Source organism: Chiloscyllium punctatum, chromosome 17 (assembly GCF_047496795.1).
Source record: "Chiloscyllium punctatum isolate Juve2018m chromosome 17, sChiPun1.3, whole genome shotgun sequence".
Lineage (NCBI taxonomy): Eukaryota > Metazoa > Chordata > Chondrichthyes > Orectolobiformes > Hemiscylliidae > Chiloscyllium > Chiloscyllium punctatum.
This window is the reverse complement of record NC_092755.1, coordinates 101,768,268-101,787,185: the sequence shown is the minus strand read 5'-3', so window position 1 is coordinate 101,787,185 and position 18,918 is coordinate 101,768,268. Positions and strand designations below refer to the sequence as shown.

Sequence of the window (18,918 nt, the reverse complement as noted above, 5' to 3'; positions counted from 1 at the left end):
TGTCTACAGAGTTGTTTGAAAATTGGTTGTAAGTTGTTGAATTTAATGGCAATAGAGTTAGTCGTTTACACAAAATTCTTCGTTCGCAAGTAGTGTTAGCCTGACATCTCCATTTGAAGGAAATTTATTTGAATTTATACTAAGACTTGTAAGGATTGTGACTGTATCTACTTTAAAGGTGTTATGAGTTAATTGTGTAAACCTACCTGAGAATTGCATTTTTTTTGCTCTAACTCCAAGTATATTCTGGACTTGTACATTTAAAATTCTAGGTGTTTTATTCTTTCATCTGCCACATCCTTTTAGTTTTTCACATCATTGCTCCCAATGTTTGTAAGTCTGATATCGTTATCATATGTCAAGGTTAAAAATCATTTCCAGTCCCTGGTCCTGTTCTGCAATTCGTAAATACCTCTGGTATTGTAATCTGCTTAAATCTCCCATCTCGCCCAAAAAATGAAGGGATAGTAATCCACAGAAACATCAATGGCCTGCCTGTTAGAACTGGTATGGTTTTAAAATGTACATAGCAATATTTAAGTGTACTAAATTTCTCTCTCAATACTTCTTTTGAATATGGAATTAACCTGAAAGAATGCATTTGGCAGAGTCGACATGTTACCTTGCTCTCTGCAGGTTTCACATTTTTCCCTGTGTTGTGCAGTAAAAGCTAAACATGAGTAATATTCAGGACATTTGACGCAGTCGTCACCTTCTTAAATTCTCGACCCCTTTTAAGTGATTCTGGTCAAGTTATGTTCTTAAGTCAGTGAGGTAGGAGAGAGATAAATTACAGGCATTTTTAATCAGTTATGGAAAATGTATATTCTACTTGCAATCGAATCCACTCTTTTGCCAATAACATTTGCTGCACAAAAATCTCTGCCTTGAGTCGTAACATATCTCTGGGTTTATTTTACAGGCAAGAGAGTTCTAAATTTAAATTCTGTTCCAATAATTTCTTTTAAGAAACCCAGTAAAAATTATAAGATTTATTTCCTGTGAATTGTTTACCTGAGAACATTGTTTTGCTGACATTTTATACAGATGTGTATTAATACCTGTATAATTGCATGCTGTTATAGCTATTATTTATGATTCATGACTGTTTCATTTATGTTATTATTTCAGTGAACTGCTGATTTCTTTTCACAAATAAGGAAGCAAGGTAGCTTTTGTATAAATTCAACTGCATAGCCTAGTGATTAAAAAATTTGAGGGTAACCTCTAATTTTGGGCTTGAAAACCAGAAAATAATTCCCTAATTGGATACAACTCTATATATTGTCTGATATCAATTTTTCAACATTTCTGAAACATCGATATTTAATTTGTGCAGTATCTTAGACTATATTTCTAATGACTAAGATTTGTATTTTTCAACATTATTTTAAACATAAGTGCCTGTAACTGTGCTATCATTATTGTGCACTGGTTAACTGATTGCAAAATAAATTCCAAATACAAATATGCCTGACTAGTGATTATCATCATAGAATCCTAAACAGTGTGGAAACAGGCCATTTGACCCAACAAGTCCACACTGACCCTCCAAAGAGTAAACCACCTAGATCCATTCCCCTGCTCCATTACTCAACATTTCCCCTGACTAATGCACCTGACCTGCACAATTTTGGATTGTGGGAGGAAACTGGAGCACCCAGAGGAAGCCCACACAGACACAGGGAGAATGTGCAAACTCCATACAGACAGTCGCCCCCAAGGCTGGAATTTAACATGGGACCTGGCGCTGTGCAGCAGTAGTGCTAACTGCTGAGCTACTGAGTCACTCAATATATCATTAGATATCTCCAACACTATGGGGTCTTATGACTTAAATTTGTCAAATGCCTTCTGGAAGTCCAAATACAACGCACCAACTAATTCCCCTCTATCTGTTCTAGATGAGTTTTCCTTGAAACAATCTAATAAGTTGGTCAAACACAATCTCCCTTTCATAAGTCATGCTCACTCTGCTTGATGAGATTATGATTTTCCAAATGTTCAGTTATTACTTCTCTAATAATTGATTCCCATTATTTTCCAACAGTTGGTGCTAGGCTAATCTGCCTATAGTTAATTTTTTTTGCCTCCCTCTTTGAATAGGCTATCATGTTGGCAGTTTTACAATGCTCTGATAAGTCTCCAGAATCCAATGATTATAGGAAAATTACAACCAACTATCTCTCCAGCTTCCTCTTTTAGGATCCTCGGATGCAAGATCAGGGCCAAGGAATTTATCTGCTTTTAGCCCCATTACTTTGTCTAATACTACTTTTCCAGTGACACTCCTTAATTGCTCTTTCATATTCTTTAGTATGAATGGGATGTTCAAAATCTCTTTCACTGTAATAGCTGATGCAAAATATCTGTTTAACTCATCTGCCACTTCCTTATTTCCCCAGATTCACTTTTGAAGGTCAAAGTGAACATTGACCTGCTTTTTATAGGTTGATTCAAAATAGTCACAATACTTGCAGCCATGCCTAATTTGACTCCGAATTTCCTGGTGCACCTGCAATTTTGATGAATGCATATAGAAAATCTATCCAGTTTGCCAGCACGATTCTCCTATTCTTTACACAACTTCTAACATTTGTAAAAGAATGTTTTCACAACCTTGTTTATTCAAAATATGTAAGCAAAGATTTAACAAATTATGTCAAAAAGGTATCTGAAATGTGTAGGAGTTCATAGAATCTAAAACTCATGAAATATCACCAGCAAAACTCTGAATTTCTATTACTGCTGATCAGTGCTCGAGTATCCACTGGTCGATTGCTAATGTTGTAATCTGGATCAAAAATGCATATTTAATGTTCGTGCAAATTGTGGGTTTAAAATTACAAAATAGTATGGTTATTAGTATTAGATCAGTAGTTCTCTTCAACTAAAGAAATTGTTTTATAAGTACAAAGGGATCACCCGACTCTTATCAATGAAGGTTGAGTTCTACATCTTTCTTAAAGAAAGGAAGAAAATTGAAGAGCTATTCTTTAGAACAAATGGTATTGATCTTGTGCTTGATTGCCAGCCTCAAATATGATTTCACTTGCCTCATTCCTGGGATGAAGGGCTCCTCTGATGAGGGAGTACAGGTTGGGCCAATACCCATTGGAATTTAGAAGAGTGAAAGGTGACCTTTTTGAAATAAGTTCCTGGGAGAACTTGATTGAGCAAACACTGGGAGGACATTTAGGGGACACTACAGTGAGATAACACAGCTTAAGAATAAGAAGCTCCCTTTAAGATAAAGGTTAAGAGCATTTTTATTCTGAGGATTGTTAGTATCTGGAATTTTCTTCTCCAGAAAGCAATAGAGAATTAGTCACTACCTTTAATAAAATCAAAGTCAGTTTTTTGCTAAACAAAGGAGACTAGGGTTTGGGAATGGGATGGGGATGGAGGGAAGGAAACTGGGAAGTGGTGTTGAGACCCTAGGTAGATCAGCCACATGAATTGCAGAGCAGGTTTAAAAGGGCCAAAAGGCCTAGTATTAAGCCTAAGCCATATGTGCCTATCATACTTCAAAACACCAAGGAATGGTCTTACTCTTCCCAGATAGGTGTAAGTATGGATTGACTATTGAATGAAACATTGAATAAAGTGGAGAGAGACCCTGGAGAATGAGATCTTGCATTCACATCCTATTCACACTCCAGGTTAACATTGATGCAAGATTTTGGTTTTTCATTGCTACCATAATGGAATGTGTATATGCTGTTATTTGTTGAATCATCTTCTGTCAAAACAGAAGTGCTGTCATCACTATCTTCAAAACGTATAGCCTGCTTAGAGGCTTCTATAGCCTAGTGTGTGCAAGAGTAGCCACTTGGGCTAAGGAGAGTTTTGTAAGGTAAGCCTGATGTAGTTTATTCCATCTTTGTCATTATTTCTAGGTTATAAGAATAGGCTCTACACTACTATAAAGATTGTTGGGAGGGTTTGGCTTTAAGTCTGTTTTCCATAAGATCCTACTTCACCCAAGTCCTCATGCCATCATCACAATGGGCATTGTTTCTTGCACTCAATCAAGTATTAATGCTTTAGATCCATAATTACCTCCAAGCATATTTTTCTGATATTGTTATACATGTGTTTATATGACGTATTTACCACTAGCCTATCTGTTTCAAGTGTTTTTACAAATTCAAAAATCTGGAGGTTTCATTATCTTTCCTGAACCTGTTCTCTTTTGGAATAGGAAAAATGGTGCTGTAGTTTTGTTGTTGATTATTTGGATATTCTTGTTCAGGTTGAGAATTCTTCTTTGGAAGGTTGTCAAACCTGTCCTTTCCTCTCAGCACCTGCTGTGTGACCTGAATTTGACAAAACTAGATGTTCACTGATCTATGTTACAATCTGTCTCACTTCAGTTGGCTGATGTGTCAGTTCCCTCAAGAGGGATACACTGTCAGTTACTGCTTTTTGGTTGCCCTTTTTTTTCCCAAGAGTCTGAATTTTCTTCCGTTTTCATATCAGTTAAAAGTATTTCCACCTAACTAGTAAAGTCGCAGATTTCCATCTTATCAACTGTATAAAACAAAGTAATTGGCCCCTGAAGATTCTGCTTTCCCACCAAGAGTTTAGGGAGCCCAGCACAACGTTAGACAGCTGCTCGGTCATCTTTGTTTAACTCCTTCCAGTTTATTTGGAATCGCTTGATCCGGGCCGTACCATTGAAAGATTTTTGCTCTGCTCACACCCAACAGCCTAATAAGGCCAGACACGTCGATGTGCCTGTGAATGCAATGTCTACATTTACTAGCCAACTGCAATAAATGTTAATTCTTTCAATACTACATTATCCACGTATCGTTTCGTACGTTGTGGGGAATAACGAGTATTGTGTAAAAATGCCCGGTTGGGGGCAAACTCCCTATCACTGTTATCACTCTCACCTGAGAATTAACCTTTTGTCACCCATCTACAACAAGAGAAGCCGATTTCACAGACTTAAGGGAAGTATACCTGAATAAGAAGGGAAGGTGGTGACAATGGAACACATGAACTAGAGTACAGGAAATCAACGGGATTGCGTTGCCTGGATTCTGAAAGTGGAGGGAGGATTCGTCGATGGGACAATATTCCATTGACCGAGTTGGGCAATGAGATTAAAGTGAAGGAAATGAAATAGGTGATCTCATTAAATAATTAATTTCGGGCAAGTACACAGGCTTCATGAGAACCCCATTGAAAAGTTTCTCTTGAACCATGATGTTAAAAATCACAATACCAGATTATAGTCCAAATTCTCTCAACACCAGGTTATAGTCCAACAGGTTTAATTGGAAGCACACTAGCTTTCGACGCGACGCTCCTTCATCAGGTGATTGTGGAGGGCTCGATCGTAACACAGAATTTATAGCAAAAATTTGCAATGTGATGTAACTGAAATTATACATTGAAAAATTGATTGTCTGTTAAGCCTTTTATCTGTTGAAAGAAATGAAACTATCACTGTATTCTATGTGTAAATCACAAAACCCTTTTTTAAAAAGTTGCATTCTCGGATTAGCTGTTAACAATGGTGATAGCTAGACAATATGTTGAAGGTGTTAGCCCCCTGTGTTCTCTGTCTATGCCATGATGTTTAGATTGATTCTAATCTAAAAAGTGAGATAACAGAGTTTTACATAAATTCATGCAGTTTTTGAGATCAGAGTTCTACTTGAATGTATGTAGTTTTTGAGCATTGCACTTTGTTCAAAAACTGCATGCATTCGTGTAGAACTCTGAGCTCAAACTGCATGAATTTATGTAAAACTCTGATTCTAATCTAAAAAGTGAGAGACTCTCCGTGCACTTTCCCCCTATCGCTTACAGCAAGGCACTGCTTTAAGAACATCTGGCAAGAACTGCCGCAGTGTTTTGTCACTGTCCGCCTTGGGAGCCCTGGTGAAAAGCAAAGGAATACTGCAAATGCAAACGTGGAGATAAACTTGGAGATGTGTGTGTGTGGGAGAGAGGAACAAGTGCTGGTGACCGAGACAGAAACAGCCAGGCACTGAGTCCTCAATAAAACATGCTCAGGATGGTCTTCCTTTGCTCAATGCTGCCCCCTGGCCGCCTCGGCCGGGAAGATACCACAAGCCGCGAGTACATTGAGGAGGGAGTTTGTCATTTCCAAGTCTGGTGCTGAATGTCTAAGCTGAGTATTCACAACACGCTGCGCTGAAAACAAAAAGAAAATGAACATTAATTAAGCAAAAGGAAAGGACATGACAGCGCTTTGTGAAGGCGCTTGAGGGGAAGGAGCTGCAGGGATTTTGCGGATGAGGAAGTTGGGGGAGGGGGTTGCCTGTACTCCCTCAGGAGCTGATCACCCCCCCCCCCACCTCACCGCGGGGAAGGTGGGGGGGAGGGAGGGAAAATATTCTCCAATCCCCCCACCCCGTCTGAATTCTCACTAGCAGCAATCCAATGCCAGCCGTCTCTCTCTCTCTCACACACACAGGCACAGACAGACACACACTGACCCCGGGGGGGAGAGGGGAAGTGATAAACACAGACACAAACAAACACCACATACAGACCCCGGGGGGAGAGGGGAAGTGATAAACACACTCTCTCTCTCTCTGCCCTCAGCAGAAACAAACAGCCCAAGTGGAAGCGCCAGGGCACAGCACTGAGCCGGGCGGACAGGCAGCCCCCTCTCTCTGTATAAAACCTCCCTCCAGATCCCATGTTCAGTGACAGTCTGAGGCAGACGCCAGTCGGTGATGACCCAGCAGCCCTGACACTCGCGGATGTTTGCAGCGTTTCTCTGGGGACAGTGGGGGGGAGAGCTCACTGTGTCCTGCGGTTCCTGCCCGAGTGCCCCCCTCCACGCCCCCGCCCAGCCCCCGGTTCTGTCACCCACTCCGGCACAGGCAGAGGGAGGTGCACGCCACTGGCGCCTGGGCCCTGCAGGAGGCAGGCAGTAAAACCAAGCAGCATCCAGTGAAGTGTCCGGGGAATGGCCGGGACTGCTCGCACTTTGAGGAACCTCCGGCGGTGCACGGCATCGTGGAGAGGTTTGCAGGCGACCTTCTTCCTGCTCTACTTAATCCCCCTGGTGTGCACTTCGTGGGGCATCGGATTCCAGTACAAATACCCCCCAAGGTTGCAAAGCAGCAAGGACCAGCTCGGAGGTGTCAGCAATGGCTTTCTCGCCCGCAGGTAAACCGCCAGGGTTTTCTTTCTAGTTGTTGGTGTTAATCCAGAGGACACGAGTAACCTTTACCCGGGAGAGGATACAAAAGGGATTGTTGCAGAGCAGTCAGTGTTGCTGCTGGATAGGGAATGGCAAACAGCTCACTGCGTGGAGATACTTTCAGGATTCCCCCTGATATCGGTTTGATTTTTCTGCACCAGAAATCCGCTCCTCTCTTCAAACAGCCCGACCTTCCCAAGTGGTTGACTGCGTGACCCCTTTAATCGCTTTGTTTGATAGCATTAAGGCGTTAGTCATCGTTTAAAACTGTCGTACAATAGTTGCCTTGAACACGTGTTGAGACTGACATTTTAAAAAAGTTTTCTTTTAAAAAAGGAGCAGTGCAGCATTTAAAGACCCACTGGGCTTCCTAGTACAGTTTCAGCAGTGTGGGGTTCTCTTAGTGTTGTTGTGAGTTGGCAGTGGGATTTGTTTGAAATGGGCACCGTTTGTCAGGGGGTTGATTTGTTGTCTCATGCTTATTGCGGGTATGAGCCAGTGATGTGGGCGCCTACACTTCATCGCCAAGTCCCTCTGTGTTCGGGCATAGATTGTCTGAATTCAGCCCAAACTGTACCTTGAGACATTATTGTCAATTGGCTGGTAATACCAAGTGATTGGACCTTAAATATTGGACCACAAGTTTGCAAATAAGTGTGTGTTTTCTCCAGGACGTAACCAAAGTCCTAATTAACTTCCTTTTCCTAACGCGTTTCCTGGCCGAGCACTTTGACAGGATGGTGAGGTTATTTGACCCTGTTGGGTCATACAGTGACAATGGCTGGCTGTCTCTCCTTCACAAAGCATCAGGACAAAAGGAGCGGAACAGCCGAGCCCGCCCGCTTGTGAGTTGCAAGAGGTCGGGGCAAGGCTGGGAGTGCTCGGCCGAGGCGGCTTCTTCTTGTGAAGACTGAGGCCGCCTCTTCCCTCCTTCCCAAGAAATCTCCACAACACGGGAGCCAGACGCCCAGGCCGCCTTGCCTGGCTCGGTGATTGCAGAGGGATCTCCAGCAGCACCCCCCCCCCCCCCCCCGGGGGGACGCGAAGGATAATGGACTGCAGCAAACCGAGCTCACTGCTTCATTGATAAAGCTGAAAGCCTCTCTCTGTACTTTGTCAGGTCGCTTCACTTCTGGACAATTCTGATCGCCTCTGTACTTGCTTGCGTGAATGTAATGTTACAGGGTTTTAATCGCATGTTAAGCCAAACTGAAAGTTTATCAAAACAGATCTGTTTCCCCAAATATGAAACTGCAGTGGTTTACTTATCTGGAGCCCCCGCCTCCAATATCTGCACAGAACAGTGCTGAGCTCTCTTATAAACAGGGATACAACTGTAGGATTATAGCGGGACGAGTTTCTGTTCGCCTGATAAACTATCTGGGCACATTGCAACAGCAGAGGGGCTGGACTTCAGCTTGAGTAATCACCAACTTCTACACTCACCCCCCACCCCCACCAGCGACTCATACTGTGTGCAAGATGAAGTTAAAAATCACACACCAGGTTAGAGTCGAACAGGTTTATTTGGAAGCACTAGCTTTCCGAGCGCTGCTCCTTCATCAGGTCGCTCCGAAAGCTTGTACTTCCAAATAAACCAGTTGGACTATAACCTGGTGTTGGGTGATTTTTAACTTTGTTCCACCCCAGTCCAACACCTGCTCCGCCTCCTCATGTACAAGATGTACTGCAGAAATCCACAGCTCCTTCCAAGTCCACCACTTCCAGCACCTACATGGGAAGCAGAGACAGGGAAACGCCAGCGCCCACAAAACCCCCTACAAACTTCTCATTTGGAATCACTGCGCCGTTCCTTGAGCGTCACTGGGCCAACTTGCACCTCAGCAGCAGGAGCAATGTGGCATTCCTTACACCGCCCTTCCCCACTGTAGGCGTTAGAGATGGGCAACTAATAATAAACATTGTAAACCAGTCTATTCAGACATGTTATTCCACATCTCTGAAGCAGGGACTCCAAGCCATGCGTCCTGGCTCAAGGGACGCATTACCACTGCACCACAAGAGTCCCAGGCATCACTTTGAAATGAATTCCTTATTAGTCTGTCAGCTGGGTCTGTTGGAGTGCCTTAGTTGGAACTGCCAGTAGTGGACATGTCAATGTATCCTGGCCAAGTGAGATTGAGGAATTCTGAGATTTCTACAGAGGGCCTTTAAGGCAGGAAAGCGTTTAATTAAACAGTTCCAGTCTAATGACCATGTTATTTCTACTTTCAAAAAATAACTCATTTTAAGTATCAAAGGAGAAGCTATAATGTTTGTTATTGAAGAATCCTAACAACACTTACTGTAGGAACTTGGATTTGTTGACATCACAACATTGCTTGTGGCAATAGATTTCCAGACCTTACACAGTAATAACAGCTTCCAATCACAGCCACCCACAAACACTCACTATCCACTCAAACCCTCATGCTACACACTACATCTGGCTAATACTGACCAGAAGTTGGACGTTAAAACAAAGAACTGTGGATGCTGGAAAATTGAAACAAAAACAGAAGGTGCTGGAAAAACTCAATAGATCTGGCAGCATCTGTGGGAGAGAAGGATGAGGCATTGTTTCGGATCCAGTGACCCTTCTTCAGAGCTGACAGTAGCCAGGGTGGGGTGGGGTGAATGGTGTTGGCTGGGGGTGGGGTATGCGATTGGTGGAGATGGAGCCAGACTCCAGGATTAATGTTGAGGTTTGATTGTACAATTGGAGCCAGTCAGCACCAGATGCCTCGCTATTTCAGAGGTTCTCACTGGAAATGCCATGTGGTTGAGTTATTCATGAATGGCATAGGGCTATTCAGCGGGTCATGTTCCGAGTGTGTTAATGCCACTCTGAGGTTCAAAACTTCCCAGTGAAAATGGTTAAAGGTACAAGTCACAAAACACCAGGTTATAGTCCAACAGATTTATTTGGAAGCACTAGCATGGGTACAGTGGCTCAATGGTTAGCACTGCTGCCTCACAGTGCCAGGGACCCAGGTTCAATTCCAGCCTCGAGCGACTGTCTGCATGGAATTTGAGTTTGCGTGGGTTTCCTCCAGGTGGTCCAGTTTCCTCCCACGATTTGAAAATGTACATATTAGGTGAATTGGCCATACTAATTTGCCCCATAGTGTTCAGGGATGTGTAGATTAGGTGCATTTGTCAGGGGTAAATATGGGTCTGGGTGGGTTAATCTCCCAAGGGTCGGTGTGGACTTGTTGGGCCAAAGGGCCTGTTTCTACACTGTAGGGATTCTGTTCTAAACCTGGTGTTGAGTGTTTTTTTTTAAACTTTGTCCACTCCAGTACAACACCAAATCCCGGTGAAAACAGCAGCACACCTTGCTTTCTCAAAACCAAAGGGAACTGCATGAAGGGTAACACAAATAGCTAGGCCTGTAATAACTGCATCTCAGATAATACGACTCTTAAAACCCTACACATTCTCAGCATTGGTTTTGACTGATCAGGGCGTTGAATTTATTTTCATCTGTTGATTAATGCATCAAAAATGAATGGAAGGGGCAACTTTGACATTTGTTTCAAGTAACGTGAAGTCAAAGTCTGGACTGTTTGTATGTTGACTTACTGGAATGAGATCGGAGAAGCCTTCAGCCATCTCTGCGTTGACCTCTTCCATTGTTTGAAACAGCAAGGCTGAAGTAGCATAACTTCTGGAAATGCACAATTGACATTATTGTAACGGGGCAGTGCTAAAACATTTGCTATGAACGGAACAGAAGAGAAGTGGAGCGAAACTGACTACCTATCCCGAGAATCAGAATTGTTGAGTTATCTTAAATCATATGTGTTTAAGTCTTCATCGTTTTTTTTTGTCAAGTTTAAAGTGAGGTCTGACAGGGAAGGAACATGGGACTGGGATATCATAGCAATTACAGAAACATGGCTAAGGGATGGACAGGACTGGCAGCTTAATGTTCCAGGATGCAGATACTATAGGAAGGACAGAAAGGGAGGCAAAAGAGGAGGGGGAGTGGTGTTTTTGATAAGGGATAGCATTACAGCTGTACTGAGGGAGGATATTCCCGGAAACACATCCAGGGAAGTTATTTAGGTGGAACTGAGAAATAAGAAAGGGATGATCACCTTATTGGGATTGTATTATAGACCCCCTAATAATCAGAGGGAAATTGAGAAACAAATTTGTAAGGAGATCTCAGCTATCTGTAAGGATAATAGGGTGGTTATGGTAGGGGATTTTAACTTTCCAAACAGAGACTGGGACTGCCACAGTGTTAAGGGTTTAGATGGAGAGGAATTTGTTAAGTGTGTACAAGACAATTTTCTGATTCAGTATGTGGGTGTACCTACTAGAGAAGGTGCAAAACACTCTTGGGGATTAAGGCAGGACAGGTGACTGAGGTGTCAGTGGGGGAGCACTTTGGGGCCAGCGACCATAATTCTATTAGTTTTAAAATAGTGATGGAAAAGGATAGATCAGATGTAAAAGTTGAAGTTCTAAATTGGAGAAAGGCCAATTTTGATGGTATTAGGCAAGAACTTTTGAAAGCTGATTGGAGGCAGATGTTCACAGGTAAAGGGACGGCTGGAAAATGGGAAGCCTTCAGAAATGAGATAACGAGAATCCAGAGAAAGTATATTCCTTTCAGGGTGAAGGGGAAGGCTGGTAGGTACAGGGAATGCTGGATGACTAAAGAAATTTAGGGTTTGGTTAAGAAAAAGAAGGAAGCATATGTCAAGTACAGACAGGATAGAATGAGTGAATCCTTAGAAGAGTATAAAGGCAGTAGGAGAATATTTAAGAGAGAAATCAGGAGGGCAAAACGGGGACATGAGATAGCTTTGGCAAATAAAGTTAAGGAGAATCCAAAGGGTTTTTACAAATACCTTAAGGACAAAAGAATAACTAGGGAGAGAATAGGGTCCCACAAAGTTAAAGCAAGTCGGCCTTTGTTTGGAGCCGCAGGAGATGGGGCAGATACTAAACAAATACTTTGCATCAGTATTTACTGTGGAAAGGACATGCAAGATATAGACTGTAGGGAAATAGATGGTGACATCTTGAAAAATGTCCATATTACAGAGGAGGAAGTGCTGGATGTCTTGAAATGCATAAAAGTGGATAAATTCCCAGGACCTGATCAGGTGTACCCTAGAACTCTGTGGGAAGCTAGAGAAGTGATTGCTGGGCCTCTTGCTGAGATATTTGTATCATCAATAGTCACAGATGAGGTGCTGGAAAACTGGAGGTTGGCAAATGTGGTGCCACTGTTTAAGAAGGGTGGTAAGGACAAGCCAGGGAACTATAGATCAGTGAGCCTGACCTCGGTGGTGGGCAAGTTGTTGGAGGGAATCCTGAAGTACAGGATGTACATGTATTTGGAAAGGCAAGGACTGATTAGGGATAGTCAAAATGGCTTTGTGCATAAGAAATCATGTCTCACAAACTTGATTGAGTTTTTTGAAGAAGTAATAAAGAGGATTGATGAGGGCAGAATGGTAGGTGTGATCTATATGGACTTCAGTAAGGCGTTCGACAAGGTTCCCCATGGGAGACTGGTGAGCAAGGTTAGATCTCATGGACTACAGGGAGAACTCGCCATTTGGATACAGAACTGGCTCAAAGGTAGAAGACAGAGGTTGGTGGTGGAGGGTTGTTTTTCAGACTGGAGGCCTGTGACCAGTGGAGTGCCACAAGGATCGGTGCTGGGTCCACTACCTTTCATCATTTATGTAAATTATTTGGATGTGAGCATAAGAGGTACAGTTAGTAAGTTTGCCAATGACACCAAAATTGGAGATGTAGTGGACAGCGAAGAAGGTTACCTCAGATTACAATGGGATCTTGATCAGATGGGCCAATGAGCTGAGAAGTGGCAGATGGAGTTTAATTTAGACAAATGCGAGGTGCTGCATTTTGGGAAAGTAAATCTTAGCAGGACTTATACACTTAATGGTAAGGTCCTAGGGAGTGTTGCTGAACAAAGAGATCATGGAGTACAGGTTCATAGCTCCTTGAAAGTGGAGTCGCAGGTCGATAGGATACTGAAGAAGGCATTTGGTATGCTTTCCTTTATTGGTCAGAGTGTTGAGTACAGGAGTTGGGAGGTCATGCTGCAGCTGTACAGCACATTGGTTAGGCCACTGTTGGAATATTGTGTGCAATTTTGGTCTCCTTCCTATCAGAAAGATGTTGTGAAACTTCAAAGGGTTCAGAAAAGATTTACAAGGATGTTGCCAGGGTTGGAGGATGTGTGCTATAGGAAAAGGCTGAATAGGCTAGGGCTGTTTTCCCTTGAGCGTCAGAGGCTGAGGGGTGACCTTATAGAGGTTTTATCAAATCATGAGGGGCATGGATAGGATAAATCGACAAAGTCTTTTCCCTGGGGTGGGGAAAGTCCAGAACTAGAGGCCATAGGTTTAGGGTGAGAGGGGAAAGATATAAAAGAGGCAGCATTTTCACGCAGAGGGTGGTATGTTTATTCAATGAGCTGCCAGAGGAAGGGGTGGAGGCTGGTACAATTGCAACATTTAAGAGGCATCTGGATGGGTATATGAATAGGATGGGTTTGGAGGGATATGGTCTAGGTGCTGGCAGGTGGGAATAGATTAAGTTGGGATATCTGGTTGGCATGGACGGGTTGGACCGATGCATCTGTTTCCGTGCTGTACATCTCTGATATTGTGACTCTACGATCATATCATTTTTGTCACATTTTCCATTCTGCCTGTTTGTTTCACTAAATAGATCACTTCGAAAATACATTGTTTTCAGCAATGGCTAGAATCTGCAGGTGAGGAGAAAATGGTGCCAAGGAACTTGAGAAGATGACTTTGGGTTTGTGTTTGGTATTGTCAGTGTTACCATGTCCCAAGTATAGCTGGATACTTTACAGCTGCCAATGTGGTGTTACTTGGGATGTGCTTAACAGATCTGTGTATTTTTTTGGATGAATCAGAGAGAAAAGAAAGTTTTGAAGATATGACAAGTCTAAGCATAAAGAGCAGCTGCTGTAAAAAGCTCTTCCTTAGTTTATGTTGAGCCAACTGATCTCAACCACAGCAGCATCTGGCAAATGTAAATTGCCTCAGTGCCTTTGGCTTAGGGAAATGGGATATTCCATTAGGATGAGCCAGGCCTAGCTCCTTCCAGACACCAAGTCCTGTTCAGCCATCACATCTTTCCTTTCTGCCCGCTGCCAACACTGGCTTGTGGTTAATCGATGCCTGGATTATAAATGCTTCATTTCAAATGTCTCTGTGGTCTCACCCTCTGCCTTTGGCCCCTTGAATATCCCTGATTTTAGTTGCTGTGCCATTTGTTGCTTATACCTTTCTACCTCTCTACCTCTCTACCTCACTTTCATCCTTTCCAATGAATCTACAAACTGAACAATTTCACTAATTTTGGCATTTTGCCATAACATCTTATGTGGCTGTGCATCAAATGTTGCTGCATCATAGACCTGTGGAATAGCTCACGTTAAAGCCACTAAATAAATCCTAGTTGCTGTGGTTAGTGACCCTTATTCCTATCTCGTCACCCCTGAGCACACAATTGCAGGTGTCTGATTGAGTTAGGACACGGTTTTATTGCAATACCTTCACAATCAAATAGCTTGCTGATGCGGCTATACCTCACATGAAAAATGACCGGTTGAACGGAGAGTTGCTATTGTATTTGAGGTTTAGTAAAGCAAGAGGGGGAAGTTGTTTTTGTGAATGCTTACAGGCCGGATAAACCACCGGCACTGGTCTCAAAGCCATATTTATTGTACAATGATCTTCATTCCAAAAATAGCTAGTATAAATAGAATTCATATAAAGAACTTGCATTTATATAGCATTTCCTATTCACAGGATGTCCCAAGTCACTTGAGCCAAGTAATTACTGTTGAAATATTGGCACAGTTGTTTTGTAGGGAAATGTGGTAGCCAAGCAGGATACTTTATACTTTATAAAAGAACTGTTATTTTTTCCAGTTCAGCTCTTCTGTTATGTGGGTTGATAGTTGGGAGCAGTGGGGTGTCCAACATAGAAATATTGCAAATAGAGCAGCATATTGAATTTTGTTTGGAAATTAGAGTACCCACAGTCCCCATGTCTGAGGGTTTTGGAGGAAGTCAGTGCATTTGGGTAAATGGCTTCTTTCCCAGGCCACCCAAATCAAATTCATGATTGGCGCCAGTCTGCTAGCCCCAAGGAGGGTTGGACTCTCTCCAGTAACAAGCATGATCAAATTCCATTCACACCGTGTCAGCTTCTGCTGTTGTATTAGTGCCTGGCACAATGTGAAAGAGCTCTCACCTTTCGGAGTGTATAGCGAGTATTCATTCCAGACGGAGTACCATGCGTCAACTTGCTCAGTTAGTAACCTCTGGGTCAGAAGGTTGTGGAATCAAGTACCATTCCAGAATTTGAGCAAATCATTGAAAGCCTCAAAAAGAGCAGTGAAGTATTTTTGTGCACTTCTCAACGTTTCATCCTTGCAACACCATAGCCAAGACAAAAAGGTCATGTGGATCCTGCTGTTTGTACACTAATTGCAGTATAGTCACAGCATCTAAAAACAATTAATTCCATGTGAAGTGTTTTTAAGAAATCATTAAATGAATTTATCATGTCTTTTTCCCCAATAATTGTTGTTTAATGAGCACTCGTTGCTAGAATTATACCAAACTCCAAATACTTCTATTACAAAATAGCCAGTACAATAGGTACTATTAGGAACAAATAATTATTGGAGCAAGCAAAATTTCAAAAGCACAGAAAATACAGGAAAAGTTCCACTTTAGGACACGAGTACATATCTGAGCAACAATGAAAGAGTGGTCAAGAGCAACCACATTTTGTTCATTTAAAGTGCTCAAGATGTTGCGCTTTACATATCATCAAGGTCTCATTTACAGTTTTTGTTGGGAAAGCTGATCTCCTACAGGTGGTTGATAATGCGGAAAACACAGACTCCTGAATTAGGGCCCCCTACTTGATTGCCATCAACAACATCTACTCGAAGAGCACTTCTGCATAGTTGGCACTGAAGAACAGGTTCCTGCTTTTGTTTATTTTTATTCATGGGATGTGAGAGTCACTGGCCAGGTCAGCATTTATTGTCAATCTGTATTCACTTTGAGGAGGTGGCGTGAGCTGCTTTCTTAAACCAGTGATGATCTTGGAGTGTTGGGGAATCTTTTACCCTTTCATGATTGTTTGTAATGTTAATTGGTTATTCATTCAGTTTTAACCATTTCCCTGTAAATCAACTTATTCATTCTTTTGTTTAAGGAATTGGTGTCCGTACACTGTCACAAAAACAGTGTCCTGCCAAGTACAGAATGGAACATATGTGCAAAGGGTTTATCAGAGCTGCAGATGGCCAAGGGGCTGTCCTGGTGGTATCAGGTGAGAATGCACTACTTACATTGTTCGACACATCAATCTGATCACTTTACTGTTTTCAATCGAATTGTGCAATTCATGGTCACTGTTATAAACATTGTATCCATTGTAAAGTCTAGGGTCCCAGGTTTTATTCCAGCCTTGGACTGTCTGTGTGGAGTTTGCACATTCTCCCCGTGTCTGCGTTGGTTTCCTCCGGGTGCTCCGGTTTCCTCCCCCAGTCCAAAGATGTGCAGGTCAGGTGAATTGGCCATGTTAAATTGCCCATAGTGTTCGGTGCATTCGTCAGAGGGAAATGGGTTTGGATGGATTACTCTTCAGAGGGTCGGTATGGACTTGTTGGGCTGAAAAGCCTGTTTCCACACTGTAGGGAATCTAAACTGAGAACTACCTGAGGCATGAACTTATAAGGTTTATAAAATTATGAGGATCATGGATAGGGTGAATATCCAAGTTCTTTTTTCCCAAGGTAGGGGAGTCCAAAACTGGAGGGCACATGTTTAAGGTGAGAGGTGAAAGATTTAAAAGGGACCTGAGAGCCAATTCTTTTCACGCAGAGGGTGGTGCAAAGTGCCAGGGGATGTGGTGAAGGCTGGTACAATTACAACTTTTAAAAGGCATCTGGATGGGTATATGAAGAGGAAGGGTTGAGAGGGATATGGGCCAAGTGCTGGCAAATGGGCTTAGAGAGATTTAGAATATCTGGTCAGCATTGACATGTTGGACAAAGCATCTGTTTCTGTGCTGTGTAACTCTATGACTCTATAACTGCCATAATTTACAATGGTACACTCCTGACTTGTGCTGAATTGGTGGTTAAGAGGCTTTGGGGTGTCAGGAGATGAGCCACTCTCTATAGAATATCCAGCCTGGCATTTATGTGGCTGGTCATTTTGAGTTTTGGATCAATGTCTATCTCCAGGATATCGATGCTGGAATAGTCAGAGATAGCAAGGCTGATTAAAATTATGATGAGACTGATTGATTGTAAACCAACAAACATATTAAGGTGAAAGGAGAACAAGCTTAAATTGATCCAGCTGTTCACTTAATCTCAGACCTCTGAAATTCCCTCTCTAAACCTTTTTGCCTTGCTACTTCTAAGTAGTTTAGCAAAAGACACTCTGGTCAAACGTGTGGCTTAGTGTCAAATATTACCTGACTATAATCCTCAAAGGGCCAGGGACATTGTTTGAACTTAATTTGGTATTTTAGAATCCCATGCCCATGTACCATAGTCTGGTTGTGTGGGCAGGGCTGTGGGATGGTGAGGGTGTGACCCACTTCCCCAGTGCCAGTTCTGTGCTCTAGAGCAGCTTCTCATTTCTTACTTCACAGATCGGTTTTGTACTTTTCAGTTACAGGGCGATGATCCGACCAACTTACAGACTGACTTACAAAACAGTGACAGCAATAGAATGGAAATGTTGTGTCGGGTTCAGAGGGAGCAGTTGTGAAGAAGGTGAGACCCTTGCCACAAACTGTTAAACATGTTACAGAATGGCATTTGCCTTTGTGCATTACTTGCCAATGAGTAAGTGAAACAATACATAGTAATACCTCTTTGCTAAAGTGACATTTTAATAGCATATCAAATTGTCAAAAAAACAAATTGATTCTTAAACAAAGCAGTAAAAATGTGTGCGAATTCAGCTAATATTGAATGAAAGTAAGTTTTTAAAAGTTGTCACCCTATTTGAGTGGAGTTTTGGGTGCTGCCTCATTTCTGGTGGGGAACATACCAGACCTGTTGTATACAGATGCAAGCAAGTTTCTGGTTTCAGGAAAATTTATACCTTTCAAAGGCAGTAGCTTCATTTTTTTATAATCCATTATACAAGACAAGCAGAATTTGCAAAATGTTTTGAAAATGTAAAGAAATACTTTTGTTGTCTCTTTTAATTTGGTTTGGAACATTTGTTCTAACCATTCATTCTTGTCTTGAAACAATACTGTACTGCCAGAGTTATGGTTATTTGCTGTGAAGTGATCTAATTAGAATGGATCAGAGTGGTTTTGATTCTGCAGATTTTACTCCTTTAAACTAACATTAATTTGAGGAGTCTTTATGCCGAGGCAAAGGGAAATCCAGAATTTGCTGTCAATGGCTCTACCTGTCTCCAGTGGGTGCAATATTGGAGACCTGTAATACTGTAAACACTTAGAAATCACTAAGATGACAAAAGCTTCCACTCCTATTCTCTTAATTTGACATGGCAAAAAAACGGTGGCATGTTTTTGAATGAGAGGCAATTTAGCACGGTTCATAATTACTAGTGAACAATATCACAACTGCTGAAAAAATAATTTTCTATATTAGATGACAAATTTCTGTTTTATGATAA

General features: G+C 42.1%; 1 protein-coding gene across 3 annotated transcripts in view; it reads left to right on the top strand.

The window, feature by feature from the left end:
- Window positions 1-6,428: 6,428 nt before the first annotated feature.
- emid1 (EMI domain containing 1) overlaps window positions 6,429-18,918 on the top strand; it is a 343,266-nt gene continuing 330,776 nt past the window's right edge. The window contains exons 1-3 of one of the 3 annotated variants that reach the window (XM_072588069.1): window positions 6,429-7,161; window positions 16,460-16,576; window positions 17,932-18,035. In XM_072588069.1, the coding sequence (XP_072444170.1) occupies window positions 6,959-7,161; window positions 16,460-16,576; window positions 17,932-18,035 (424 nt within the window). In that variant the 5' untranslated portion in view covers window positions 6,429-6,958. The remainder of the gene's footprint in view (window positions 7,162-16,459; window positions 16,577-17,931; window positions 18,036-18,918) is intronic. The other 2 variants (XM_072588070.1, XM_072588071.1) reach the window with 2 other exon arrangements.